Source organism: Labeo rohita, chromosome 25 (genome assembly GCF_022985175.1).
Source record: "Labeo rohita strain BAU-BD-2019 chromosome 25, IGBB_LRoh.1.0, whole genome shotgun sequence".
In the NCBI taxonomy this organism is placed as follows: domain Eukaryota; kingdom Metazoa; phylum Chordata; class Actinopteri; order Cypriniformes; family Cyprinidae; genus Labeo; species Labeo rohita.
In genome coordinates, this window is record NC_066893.1 from 1,020,406 (window position 1) to 1,035,231 (window position 14,826).

The 14,826-nt window shown below is 38.3% G+C and overlaps 1 protein-coding gene across 1 annotated transcript; it reads left to right on the plus strand.

The window, feature by feature from the left end:
• The first annotated feature begins 2,242 nt into the window (after positions 1-2,242).
• gpia (glucose-6-phosphate isomerase a) lies at positions 2,243-14,242 on the plus strand. Its single transcript, XM_051099505.1, has 18 exons — positions 2,243-2,480; positions 4,138-4,228; positions 6,689-6,757; positions 7,114-7,233; positions 7,358-7,441; positions 7,738-7,884; positions 7,989-8,060; positions 8,183-8,227; positions 8,658-8,711; positions 8,911-8,971; positions 10,083-10,126; positions 10,231-10,383; positions 10,473-10,602; positions 10,705-10,781; positions 10,879-11,007; positions 13,454-13,529; positions 13,625-13,691; positions 13,812-14,242. Exons 1-18 carry the CDS (start codon positions 2,362-2,364, stop codon positions 13,933-13,935), a joined length of 1,662 nt encoding a protein of 553 aa, XP_050955462.1. The 5' UTR covers positions 2,243-2,361; the 3' UTR covers positions 13,936-14,242.
• The last annotated feature ends 584 nt before the right edge of the window (positions 14,243-14,826 follow it).

Below are 14,826 nucleotides of genomic sequence, written 5' to 3' on the forward strand. Positions count from 1 at the left end.
ACATGCTAGTAACTTGTTATTCATGCTAGAAACATGCTAGCAGTATGCTAGCAACTTGTTAATCATGCTAACAGCATGCTAGTAGCTTGCTAATTATGTTAGCACCATGCTAGTAAAATGCTAGTAAGTTGGTAATCATGCTAACAACATGTTAGTAACTTGCTAGTCATGTTAGAAACATGTTAGTAACATGCTAGCAACTTGCTAATCATGCTAGTAACTTGCTAATTATGTTAGCACCATGCTAGTAAAATGCTAGTAACTTGCTAATAATCCTATAAGCATGCTAACAACATGCTAGTACCTTGCTAATCATTATAACATTGTGCTAGACACGTTAATCATGTTAATAACATGCTAACAACATTCTATATATCTATCTATCTCTGACAGACTGTATTGCCTTCAAAACATCCAAACGTTAACCTTTTAAAACTACTTTAGAATTCAAACTATTTCAGACTGAAAACCATCACACTTAAAACTTTTTAAAACTTCTTAAACTTTTCAAACTTTATAAACTTTTCAAACTTTTTAAAACTTTCTGTTCCGGCTTTCTCAAGCCAACTTAAAGTTTGTCTTGACAAACTTTTTTATCTAGTTAAGACTTGGTGTCTGATTATATTGAGAAACATTCTTGCAATAACATTCTGAAAAATTACATCTCGTAATAAACGAGATGTTACCTCATTAAAACGAGATACTAATTCATTATTATGTGAAGCGGTCTCATAAGTCATTATTATGAGACCGTTTCACATCATAATGACTTAGCGTCCCATAATAATGAGAAAGTTTCTCATAATAATGCCTTAGTATCTCATTATAATGACAGCATCTCATAATGATGAGAAACTTTCTCGTAATAGCGAGAAACTTTGTCCAAAAGTATGAAAAATCTGTGTAACTTTAAGAAACATCACTACCAAACACCCTTTTTCTATCATTAAACACTTTTTTTTTTTTATTCCATAGTTTTTAAACATGTACAACTGTTAAGAACTGTGCTAGCTAACCATATGCTGATTAGCATCTTTAAGCTTCAAAACCACCTAAAATTGGCACTATTGAAACATTTGGTAAAGTTTTGGTAGTCTTTGTTTATTTGGGTGTTATGCTATAAAAATGCCACTACTGTAATAGTGACAAAAGGGAACACATACTCTTTTATTTGGGGGAATTAAACAAAATTTTAGCACAGCTGTGCAGATTTTTTGTGTTTTAGTATGCAAGTTAAAATTCTGTAATGTGGTCGCTACCAGAGCATTACCGTCACTACCGAAAATGTTACAATAGTTTTTGGTTCAATGTATATTCAAACTAATGAATCCTTCATTTTGAAATCAGTATAAAAATACAGCAAATCTCATAAATCACACTTGAAATATTGTTAAAACTGTACCTGTGATTGATTTACCTCTGAAAACTTGTAATAAAATAGAAAAAAATATAGATGTAAGCAAAATCTTAATAGGTCAATATAATCCTTCTTTATTAAATTACATTTTACTGTGTTTCGGTAGTGACAAATTTGTTGAGAGGACAAATATTCCAAAACTTTCTGAAAATACAACATGAGAATAACTGCACAATTACTAGAAATGTGTACCTTGGATATTATACAGTTTGCACACATACAAAATTTGTAGAAAAAGACACTTTTTGTTTTATCAAGATGTTTCCAACTTAGACTTTGAAGTCTGTAGAATGGCCCTAATACGTCATTTTATGTAAACAGTGCAGCTGTCATTCTTACGACTTCAATTACACTCTCAGTGCAATTGAGGTACATATTAGTACCTCAGTTGTACATACTTGTACCTAAATTGTAAATATTATCACCTTTTTAAGGGGTACCACCCCAACGATTGTACCTTTCCTATTTTATTTACTTAGTTATTATTATTGTTTTTATTTTATTTATTTTTTTGAGTGTACAAAATATTTTTGTGATTGTTTGGTTCCATCTAGTGGTGACATTAAATCTTTAAACCAGAAAACATCCATCCATGATGTAATAAAAAAAACAAAACAGGCGAACCATCACACACAGTATTAAAAAAGGTCGAATTTGTTATTTCAAATAGTCGCAATCTAATGTGTCTAATCAAAAATACATGTTTATATTACATAACAGGCATCTGACCACCTCAGTCAGTCTGTGCAGTGTCACTGTGGGCGGGGCTACGCAGGATTCGCTGTCGTCATGGTGGGCGTGTCGTAGTCGTGATGGGCGTGGCCGACTGTCAGGATTTGTCATTGGACTTCCTCCTCACGCTTCTGTGCGCTGAATGAGTGCAGGACGGTTGTAATTCACATTCGCAGCTTTGAACCGAAGAACAGCGAGGGTTTTTTTCCACCATGGGGCTCACCAGCGATCCGAACTACCGCAAACTGGAGCAATGGTACAAATCCAGCGCCGGAAACCTCAACATGAGGCAGATGTTCGACGCCGATCAAGACAGATTCAACAAGTTCAGGTGAAACATCAAACGCGTTTCCGTTGCGTATGTGAGCTCTGTTACACGTTCAGGCTGACATTTCATCCTTTCAAGCGTGGCAGCATCACATTTGCCGTGCATCAGCAGTTACTAAGACTTGTATCTTGGTCGTTAAGGCCTATAAGAGCAAAGCTCTTGTATATAATACAATTTATGAACTGTTTTTCTAAGATAGCATCTTAATGCTCTTGCAATTTAGTGTCAGTACATATATTAGTGTATAAGTGCACATATCGTCACATGTAGCGTTACATCAGCCTTGATTTCCACGTTAATGTTGCAAGGTTATTGCCACATCAGGCCAATAATCTCGAGCCTCAGGTTCCGCCCTCTGCACTGTTGCACCTGCTTTATTTCCTTCATTTATACTTTTATAAACACTGGCAGTATGTTTAACTATTTATATTTGCTTTAAAACTGTGTAAACAGACATATTAGCAGCTAGATTCATAACAAGGTCATTGATCATCGATCATGTGTGTTAAAGCTCTACATGCACTTTAACACTGCTCTTATGTGGCAGCACACATATGTGAGTTTCTGTAACTATATTTCATTAAAAACTCATGATCAGACATTTCACAAGTGCACTCACTGCTTATGCAATCTCATAAGGGAGTATCACGTCCTCCACTGTGATACTTCTGTATTTATATGTTGCATATTTACAATAGTCTGTTCATATGAGAGCTCATTAGCTGTTATGGGTTAAATTCTGATGTATTGAGTGTTCATAAAAGTCTGTAGCATGTATTTATCCTCAAAATGATGTTAGCCAACAGAGGGCGCTATGGCAGCATGTTGTACGTGCCCTTCCGCACACACTCACTCACCGCAGAGCTGAATCAGTGCGGTGATTTATAGTGGACGTGCAGTGTGGAAACAGTAACTCATTTCGTTCATAATATTTGCATGTATTTAAGTTTTTATAATCCGTGTAGTATATATATTCAACTCAAGCGCAATTGGTATGTTTAAGAAAAATTGTGTCTAAATCGTTCTGATGATGGAGAGTGAGCACGTGTCTGCACTGCTGACGTAATAACGTACAATTTTATATATAATATATAATGCATAAAATGTATTTAATCTTGTGTGCATGTATCAAATATACACACACAATAAAAAATATAAAAAAATAAATAAAAAGTTAAAAAGTTAAAAGTTTCTATATGCAAAATTGTTAACAATAGTCTTTACTATTATGTACTATTATAAACATTTAGTATAAGTCATAAAATATTAGGTAACAAATACAAAGATTTTGGAAAGTGATTGTTATTTTGGACAATTTTGCCATTATATTTTTGTAAGGGATAGATCAGAAATTTAAATAGTAAGGGGAAAAATAATAATTTAAAAATAACTTTAAATATTTATTTGAGTATATTCAATCCAGTAATGTGGCATGTTGCTGTGATAGGCATAATATATCTTCTCAAATGGTTTATTTAGCTTTCCTCATCTGTTTAATTCATTGTCCCAGTCTAAACATCACTAAGATCCTCTCACTTGGATGCATACCAGCCTTGAATGATGTTCCTTGATTATCCATGTTGTACATTAAGAAAAATTAAACAAATAATAATCTAGCTTTTTATATCCTAACTATGTGTGTGATTTGTCTTCTGAGCAGTTTACAGTTGGCGACGGATGATGGAGACGTTCTTCTGGATTACTCTAAGAATCTCATCAATGAAGAAGTCATCCAAATGCTCTTTGACATGGTACGGTCCACAGTCTTCACATTAGGATGTCCTCCTTAAGCTAAAAATGTCTTCATAAAAGTAGAACAGAGTGTATTGATGTTAAACAGCAGTGCAGGATGAAAGCTGTTATAGTAATCTCTCAGTTAAGCGTCTTTAAAACCCTTGTCAGAAGCGTGTGTGTGCATATATGTACGTCTCCAGATGTTAATTGGCTTAATGCATGTGTCCTTAAAGCTGCTACTGCTGAAAATAGAATGAGGGTATCAGGTTAACCGTATCACTGGGACACACGAGGCCTGTGTGTGGTGTAATGTTTACGTAGTGTGAGCTTAATACCAAAGTATACTTCAGTTTTGATGCAAACACTAGTAAATTTTTGCAGTCCAAAGTGTAATTTTATACATAATTTGACCACACACACACAGGCGCATGGGGGGGGGGAAGGTAATTGCGTCCTTTTATCTCCTAATTTTGACCTTGAATCTCACAATTGTAAGAAAAAAGTTAGAATCACAAGATTTAAACACAGAATTGCAAGATATAAACAGGCAAGTCTGAGAAAAAAAGTAAGAATTGCAAAATATAAAGTCAGAATTGTAACTTTTTTTTCACAACTTTACATCTCGCAATTCCAAGTTTACATCTCACAATTTTGAATTCCTTCTCAAAATTCTGACTTCACGTCTCGCAATTTCAAGTTTGTCAAGTCAAGTCACCTTTATTTATATACCGCCTTTAACAATACAGAATTGTGACAAAGCGGCTGTATAGTAATAAATAGGCAATAGTACATCAACAATGCAAAAGGGCAACATTAAACACTCAATTTTCAGGTAAAGGTAGTTAATCAAATACAATAAAATAAAATACAATATCGTGTGAAGAGAAAGTGTCCCCAACTAAGCAAGCCAGAGGCGACAGCGGCAAGGTACCAAAACTCCATCGGTGACAAATGGAGAAAAACACCTTGGGAGAAACCAGGCTCAGTCGGGGGGCCAGTTCTCCTCTGACCAGACACAGAGGACTCATCTGGTTCCCGTGGTCTTGTGCAGACGGCCGTCTAAGTGACGAGGTCTTCACTGGGGATCCGTCTCTGGGGCTCATCTAGTCGATGTGGTCTCCGCTGACATTCAGGGCTGTAGAGGTCGTCTCTAGCTGCTGATCCACCGTCTGGGCTGGGTACGGACTGGATCCGGAGGACTGCAGTGACCATCTGATCTGGATACGGACTGGATCTGGTGGTTAAGGTGACCTCGGAAAAAGAAAGAAACAGACTAATATTAGCGTAGATGCAATTCTTCTGACGATGCACTGAGTACATCGGGTGTTATGGAAAGTGTTCCCGGTTCTGGTTGACCTAATTAATGCAGCCTAACAATCCTTTAACGGATTTGAATTATAGGAATGTGTTAATGTGTTATGTGTAAGCAAGGTTAAAGAGATGGGTCTTTAATCTAGATTTAAACTGACAGAGTGTGTCTGCGTCCCGAACAGTGTTGGGTAGATTGTTTCAGAGTTTGGGCCCTAGATAAGCAGTTTGTCTCTCAATTACAACTTTACATCTTGCAATTCTGACTTATGTCTTACAATTCTGAATTTATTGTAGCATAATTTGACTACACTGCAGTTTTGACTTTTTTTTTTGTTTTGTTTTGTTTTTTCTCGACTTCCAACTTTACCTCTCACAATTCAGACTTTACTTCTTGCAATTCAGAATTTACATCTTGGAATTCAGACCTCACATCTTGCAATTCTGACTTTGTAGCACAATTTGACTTTACACTGCAGTTTTGACTTTTTTTTTCCCGACTTTACATCTCACACTTCCAACTTTACCTCTCACAATTCCGACTTTGCGTCTTGCAATTCCGAGTTTACGTCTCGGAATTCAGACCTTACATCTTGCAATTCAGACTTTATTGTAGCACAATTTTGACTTCATATCTCACAATTTGACTTTACATTGCACAGTTTTGACCTTTTTTTTTTTTTTTTTTTTTAGAATTCCAACTTTACATCTCGCAGTTCCGACTTTGCTTCTTGCAATTCCAACTTTACGTCTCACAATTCCGACTTTATTGTAGCACAATTTTAACTTTGCATTTCACAATTTGACTTTACATTGCACAGTTTTGACTCTTTCTCAGAATTCTATCTTTACGTCTTGCAATTCTGACTTTGTCTTTCAGTTCCAAGTTTACATCCCACAGTTCCAACTATACATGTTTTTCTCTGAATTGTACTTTTATATTGTGTTTAGCTACAGTTGTACAGCTCATATTTAACCAGACTCAGTACTTCCTCTCTTTAGCCATTAAAAGTAGACATTGTGAAACTGTATAACTTTGATGCAGCAGATTCCTTATAGTAATCACAGCAGCACACACAACACAATAGGTGTTTGTATAGTTCTTTATATGCATGTTTGCACAAGTTCTGAGTCACATTAACCGTTTTTTCCTGTTTCATCATGATTAGGCACGATCGGTGGGCGTTGAAGCCGCCAGAGACAAGATGTTTGCAGGAGAAAAGATCAACTTTACTGAGGTAACAATATCTCAGTTAAACTTTTAACTGAGAATTAACTCGAGCTGAGTGGTTTAGGTTGAAATTGCAAGACCTGTTGTAATGCACTTCTAGAATTTGCATCCGTGTAAACTATCATCTTCTCTAAATTTCTATTGACACATAGCAGAAAGTTCTGTTAAAACCCTCAGTTTCCTCTTAAACTCTTTGGCTGTCCTGAAACTAAAGTATGTAATGCCTCTTTTGCGGCTCATGATAAATGATAGGCATAACTCACATGAAACGGTTACCAATGTAACAGATGTCAACAAAAAAAGAGCATAGTTGCTATTAAGTCTCTTTAGGGTAGAGCTGAGCTGTGTGTGTTGTTTTGTTAGGGTCGTGCTGTTCTGCACACTGCCCTGAGAAACCGCTCTAACACTCCCATCATGGTGGACGGTAAAGACGTGATGCCGGACGTGAACAGAGTCCTGGAGCAGATGAAGGGCTTTTGCCATGTGAGTGGACATGCGTGTAACGACCCACTTTATTTGTTTATATATATGCACACACACAATTTTTATAGCTGACTGTAAAAAATTCCTGCAAATTGACAGTGCATATCCGTATGTTATTTTGCAGAAAGTGCGCAGTGGCGAGTGGAAAGGCTTCAGTGGTAAAACCATCACTGATGTTGTGAACATTGGCATTGGAGGTTCTGACTTGGTGAGTTTACTATGAGTTTCCTGTGACCCAGTGAAAGTTTACACATCATAATTGACCAATAAAGATTTAGTTATCTCTTAGATAGGCAGATCCAAGAGTAACTGAAGTGGAATAAAACTTTCTGTTATAGTTTGTTACACTTACCATAGCAAAGGTTGCCCGATTCTGGACTGAAATGTCAGTCACTTCTTTTTGATATTCTCTCTATTATCCTGACGGCTAGGACTCAATAAGTCAAGTCTTGTAATCGTTAACGATGATGTTTGGAATATCACTGATTACGTTCTGTTCTTCAGGGTCCTCTGATGGTGACTGAAGCTCTGAAGCCATACTCTAAAGGAGGACCCAACGTCTGGTTCGTCTCTAATATTGATGGCACGCACATGGCCAAGACCCTCGCCCAGCTCAACGCTGAGACCACCCTCTTCATCATCGCATCCAAGGTTAAAAAAAGCATTTTTGTACAGTACTGTAGTGTTCATTTAACTAAACTGGTAATACATAATGAACAAGTTACTGTAATGTACTTAATGTATTTTTTTTTTAGACATTCACCACCCAGGAGACCATCACTAACGCTGAGACGGCCAAAGAATGGTTCCTTCAGGCCGCTAAAGATGTTAGTACCATTCCTGCTGTAACCGTCCTAAATAGAAAGATTCTTGCTTTATTTTTAATAATATGTGCTCTGCTATAATTGGTTGGCTGTTAGTCTAATTCATTCTTTTCATGTATTTTCAGAAATCTGCTGTGGCTAAACACTTTGTGGCTCTATCCACAAACGCAGTAAGTAGACCTTTATGTAAACATTATGTCAGTGTTCCAAGTGAAATTGTATCTTTAAAAAAAGTTTACGTCTCACAATTCTGAATTCTTTCTCAGAATTCCGACTTAACGTCTCGGAGTTCTGACTTTACATCTTGCAATTCCAAGTTTACATCTGAATTCTTTTTCAGAATTCTGACTTTGTGTCTCGTGATTTTGACTTATTGAAGCACAATTTTGACTTTATTTGACTTTACATTGCACAGTTTTGACTCTTTCTCAGAATTCCGACTTTATGTCTTGCAATTCCGACTTTACGTCTTGCAATTCTGACTCATGTCTCACAATTCCAACTTTATTGTAGCGCAATTTGACTTTACATTGCACAGTTTTGAGTCTTTCTCAGACTATGGTATAAAGAAGTTAAATAAATTTCCTTTCTCCTCACCAGCCGAAAGTCAAGGACTTTGGTATCGACACCAACAACATGTTTGAGTTTTGGGATGTGAGTATATCCTACATTATTTTCACTTATTGCACGAGAATGAAAACTTCAATTTGATGGGCTGAAAATAAGGCTGACGATGTAAATGACTGAACGCATGACTGCCAGTATTATTTGTCTACTCTGCCATGCTCCTGAATTAGCATATTGCCTTTCAAAGCCCAGACTGTTTTTCTGATGCTGAATGCTCATGTTTTAGTGGGTCGGCGGGCGCTACTCGCTGTGGTCGGCTATTGGTTTGTCCATTGCACTGCACATAGGTACGTCTGCTGTATGAACAGTCCCATAAAGCCTGAAACATGCTGTATGCAAGTATGTGAATGCAAACTCTCTTAGCTATGCAAGTTTGATTTTTGTTGTTATTAGGGATGCTCATTTTAACCGGTTAACGTTAACCAACAGAAAGAAATTTAACTGTTTAATACAATCAGTTAAAAGGTTTAAAATTTTTATTATGATAATGGAACAGCTCCATTGGCAAGTTAGCAATGCTTAACTGTGAGCATGTGCGGCGCCAGCGCATTCACTTTTTTTGTTTTTTGTTTTTTTTTTTTTTCTTTTTTTCCTTTTTCCTTCTAACAGTGGAAACGACTCCTCCTAGTCATACAGATAATCGAAACTGTAATCAGTTTGCCTTTGTGTACATTCACAACAAAAACAAATCTTTGTGCTTTTGTAAAATAGAGAAAAATATGTTGCCGCTTTCAGGCATCTTCCTTTCGCGCAGCACAGAAATGAACCAAAAGTTTTTCTTTCTTTTTTTTTTAATTAAGTAAAACATTTATCATATAGGCCTATTCATTCATTATTTACATAGCCTAGTTTTATTATGGTTTTTCTCCACTTGCAGAAGCACTGGATGTGCGTGTCCATGTGAATCCTCATCCTCATGTTCTGTTGTTTGCTGCTTTTTGTGCATGTAAAATGAATCCCTGGAAAACTAATTTTGGTATTTTTAATGGGTCACAGACTCTTATCCTTTCTAAAATAATCAAATTTTTATTTAAAATAATCTTGTCGGTTAACGGTTAATAATCGATTAATGAGCTATAAGAAAAATAACCGAAATGAACATCCCTAGTTATACATAAAAGCAGAATGCATTTTAAGAATATTTTGCATTCTCAGCATCACCAGAGGTGATAACAGATTTCTCCTCTTCAATCACCTGATTCCATTCTTGTTTATAATAGTAATAAAATGATGTTCTGGCCAAACGTTAATGTTTATGTACTTGTGTAGAGTATGTTTCTGGGCTAACTTCCTCCTGAATCAAATTAGAAAGACTGTAAATGCATCATCTTGCACAGTTTAGACACATTTTTCGGTCTGTAAATGAAACATTTAACTTTATTTATTGTCATCTTGTAGGTTATGACAATTTCGAGCAGCTCCTAGCTGGTGCTCACTGGATGGTAAGCACAATTGTAGTATGCCAGTATACAACTGAATACTGTCTACCTCAGAGCATATGGAGTTCATGTTTCGGGAAGTAACTGCTCTGTGCTCTTTCTATTAGGATAACCACTTCCGCTCGGCCCCTCTGGAGCAGAACGCCCCGGTCATACTGGCCCTGCTCGGCGTCTGGTACGTCAATTTCTTCCAGGCCGAGACACATGCCCTGCTGCCCTACGACCAGTACATGCACCGCTTCGCTGCGTACTTCCAACAGGTCCGTTTTATGAGGTTTCAGGAAAGGACTTCGTATATGTCATAGTTTCTGTTAGTAGGACACTTGCTGAGTTGTTGATGATCTCTTAGGGAGACATGGAGTCCAACGGGAAGTACATCACCAAGTCTGGCACTCGTGTGAATTACCACACTGGACCCATTGTATGGGGCGAACCGGGAACTAACGGACAGCACGCCTTCTATCAGCTCATTCACCAGGGTGTGTGATCCTAACCCTGCCCCATGGACTAATTCCTAGTTGAATTGACATGTTAATGCCCATTTGTGACGTGTTTATCACAACAGATCTTTTCCTCCACAGGCACTCGCTTGATTCCAGCTGACTTCCTCATTCCTGCTCAGAGTCAGCATCCTATCAGAGATAATCTGCATCATAAGGTATGTAGACAGTCTATGCCCCAGATGTTATTTTGTTATTTTAGCCATGTTTGTCTAAGCATTACGTTTATACTCACTTGTTTCATAAATCTTGTAGATCCTGATGGCAAACTTCCTGGCGCAAACAGAGGCTCTGATGAGGGGAAAGACCCCTGAAGAGGCCAAGAAGGAGCTCCAGGGTGCTGGGATGTCTGGAGATGCACTGGAGAAACTCTTGCCCCATAAAGTGAGTGGTTCTTTACTTAAAAACCAAGTGTCAACACTTTGGACCGTATTTTAAATGATAATGAGCCTAACCCCTCTCTTCCATGGGGTGTGTGAATTGCAGACTTGGATTCCATTTATGACTTGGAGGTGGTCATATTTAAATAGATAGCTATCTACATAGAAACTGGCTCCAAACTGAAACAGTTCAATGGATTACAGTTTCAGACTCAACTGGCTGCATGTTTTTTCTCAGATTTTCTGAACTGACATACATGCCAGAAGCTAAATGTAAAAAAAGTTAACATTTTGTCTGATTTCCCATTTAATGGCTGTTGTCAAACCTACTTAAAGGTGCATAATGGCACCTACTGCACGATCGGGCCCATATCCCTATAGGTTTGGGACATCCCTAGCCATGATTGCCTAAAGCAGGGGTAACCAACCCGGCTCCTGGAGAGCTACCATCTTGCAGAGTTCTTGAAAATTACAGGCAGGTGTTGGGATTGCAGGAAAGTAGTGCTCTTTAGGAACAGGGTCGTCTACCCCAACTAATGAGAGTTTCCTAATCCTGCTCCTGGGGGCACTTCAAACATTACACATTACGCATGTGCTCTGCATTTCACCCATCCATTTTTTTTTGAGCAGTTGGCAGTTCAATGCCTTGCTCAAAGGTCTCACCTCAGTCGTGGTATTGAAGGTGGAAGAGAGTGCTGTACATTTACTCCCCCCACCTACAATCCCTGCTAGTACAGAGACTTGATTTGGGTTACAAGTCCAACTCTCTAACCATTAGGCCATGACTGTCCCCTACTCCCTTATGAATGAGTACTTTCTTTGCCACCTTTAATAAAGCATGTTCTTATGTAACAGGAATGTGCGTAGCATGAATGCAAACTGGACATACCTAATCTACCATGTTGGCGCTGTCAGGTGACCTACAACATGGGCCTAATAGTTAGAGAATCGAACTTGTAACCAGAAGATTGCAGGTTTGATTCTCAGTACTGGCAGAAATTGTAGGTGAGGGGAGTGAATAAACTTTGAGCAAGGCACTGAACCCCCAGTTGCTCCCTGCAGCAAAAATGCCAACTGCTCCTGGTGTGTACCTTGGATGGGTTAAACGCAGAGGACAAATACTGAGCATGGATTCCAAGCGGTTCTGAGCAATTCAAATTCATGAGTTGTGTGTCTTATCTACCATTTATGAATCCTCTTCTACGGTCTAATAGGATCCTGCCAGAAGTACTAGGTCATATGGTTACTTTTCACCTAGTCTCACATAGCCAGACCTTCAGACTGACAGCAGAAGGTCTGGGAACCTTGGCCACTTTGGCCAAGGCCCGCCCAAGAGGCCTTATGACTGACAGGTAAAGGAACCAATCATGTTTTGTTTTGTTCCTTTTCATTTTTGGGGGTCAATAGATCTGTTGCAGGACAGTAGGTGTGATTTTGCGGGACAATGCGGGACATGTGTAAAATAGATACATTTACTACTATTATGCTATGTAAACACTGATTTACATCCGTTGTCATACAGAGAGAAGAGATTCAATAAAATGTAATAAAATAACGCCATAAAAACTGCCTCAAACAAACTATTAAAATAAGAAAAAGTCATGTCTGAAAGCTGCATAAAATTTTTTTTTTTTTGTTAAAATGAATAGAGAATATCGTTTTTGCATGTCCCCTGACGATTTCCGTTGGTGGTGCTAGATCACTTGATGAGGTCCGCACATCGTTTGCACGGAAACTGGGCCACAAAACTTTCTTAAAAAGGCAAAAGAACCTATGTACAATTTCTTAATATGACAGTTAAAACACAACAGACTGATGAAACTGATTTTCTCAATATGCGTTGTGCGGGACAAGGGGTGAAAATGCTGTGCGGTACAACACAAAGCTGATGGGTGGTCACCCAAATAACAGACCAGTGTGTAAAAATCTTTAAACATGTTCATGTTTTGACATGAACTTTAAATATTTCACATACTTTTGAAAATCCAGCATTTAGTTGATCCTGATAAGCGCTAAGTGTCACAGTTGTAAATATGATAAGTTTCTCCTTTCGTAAGGGGGTTTGACATCATTGCATCTTTGTTTCCAGACAGAACGTTAGAAAATGCGACACGTACATCTCTCGGAATTCCTGTATAATGAAATCTGATGATAACTTTGAAACTCCTGAAGTGTTTCCACTTCTGTGTGCCATATGCATCAGATGTTCAGCCAACAGACTGTGGGCGTGACATCTGAGGCTGAGACTGTTTTTCGCCTAATGTTTTGCCACTGTCAATTTGGACAGCACTTCGCATAGCAGGGAAGTGGGAATATTCAAACTGTTTAAATATTCTCTTGTATGGGCAGGTGTGGCGACATGTCTCGTCACTATCACTATTTTATTCTGGGGAGAATTTACTCCCATACATATGGTCTGTTTTTGTGTAATGACTCATTGTTTTTTGTAGGTTTTCGAAGGAAACAAGCCAAGCAACTCTATCATCTTCAAGAAACTTACACCCTTCATGCTTGGTGCACTTGTTGGTGAGTATCGAACATGTTATCCCGGCACTTCCTTTTGTAGATGTGCATTGGTTTTGTAGGCCCCACACTCATGGATGTTTGTTCATGTGTTTCAGCCATGTATGAGCACAAGATCTTTGTGCAAGGTGTGATGTGGGATATCAACAGTTATGACCAGTGGGGGTGAGTCCAGATCAAAGTCTTCTTCTGCAGCTTTAATTGGGTCCCATATTGTCACCACCTTGTGAGAAATTGAGAAGTTTCAGGCATACATTTACAGAGAATCTTTATCTGTCTCATTAGTGTGGAGCTCGGCAAGCAGCTGGCTAAGAAGATCGAACCCGAGCTGCAGGATGATGCAGAGGTTAATTCCCACGACTCCTCCACCAACGGACTCATCAGTTTCTTCAAGAAGAACCGCTCTTAAATGTTTCCTAACTTCTCCCCTTTCACCCTACCTCTGCTGCCCCCCTCATCCAATGAGATTAGTGAGTTATATATTAACGCTTGGCATAGATCAGGACGGTAAGCCTAGACAAGGAGGATGAGCACTTTATGTCTGTCATCATCTATAAGCCATGAGATTCTTGTGTGTTGTGTAAGATTTGACTGTATTCATGTATCTGTGGACCAGTACGGGACGAGACTCTATCTGTATGCACTGCACATTCTATATGGGTTTCATTTTCTCCTTTGGACCAAGGAACCACAATAAATGTATTATTTGTCACCTTGCCTGGCTGCATATTCTTTTTGTTCTACTAACATGTTTGACAAAATATTCAAGGCATTTCAACGAAAACCTTTATTTTGTGAAAAACACACTCATCAAAATTAGAGAACGGTATCTGCTGTAGCACGAAAGAAGATTACAACTAAAATTTTGGAGGGTTACCGCTAAATTAGTAGGAAGTGTAGAATCTCTTGCTTTGAATGACTTCAGCACATCTGTGGCTGCAGGACATCACTAGTTTCTCAGACTGTGCTGGTGTGATCTTGGTCCATTTTTGGTCACTTTCTTTCATAGTTGGGTGACTGTAGTGAGTTTCGTGGTCATAACTTTGTCACCAAGAATATTCCAGAGATTTTCAATCAAATTTAGATCAGGACTCTGGCCATTTCATTAATTCTGTGTTCTTATCTTCGAGGAATTTCTTTAGCTGTTTTCCAGTCAGACAGGGGCATTGTCTTGGATGAAAAGTACAGGCTGATTGGGAGATCCTTGCAGAGAAGGGACTGCATATTGTTGGAGTTTCTGATAAACATTTGCATTCACCCTATCTAGCTTTATAAGAGGCCCAAGTCTGCTACTGAAATC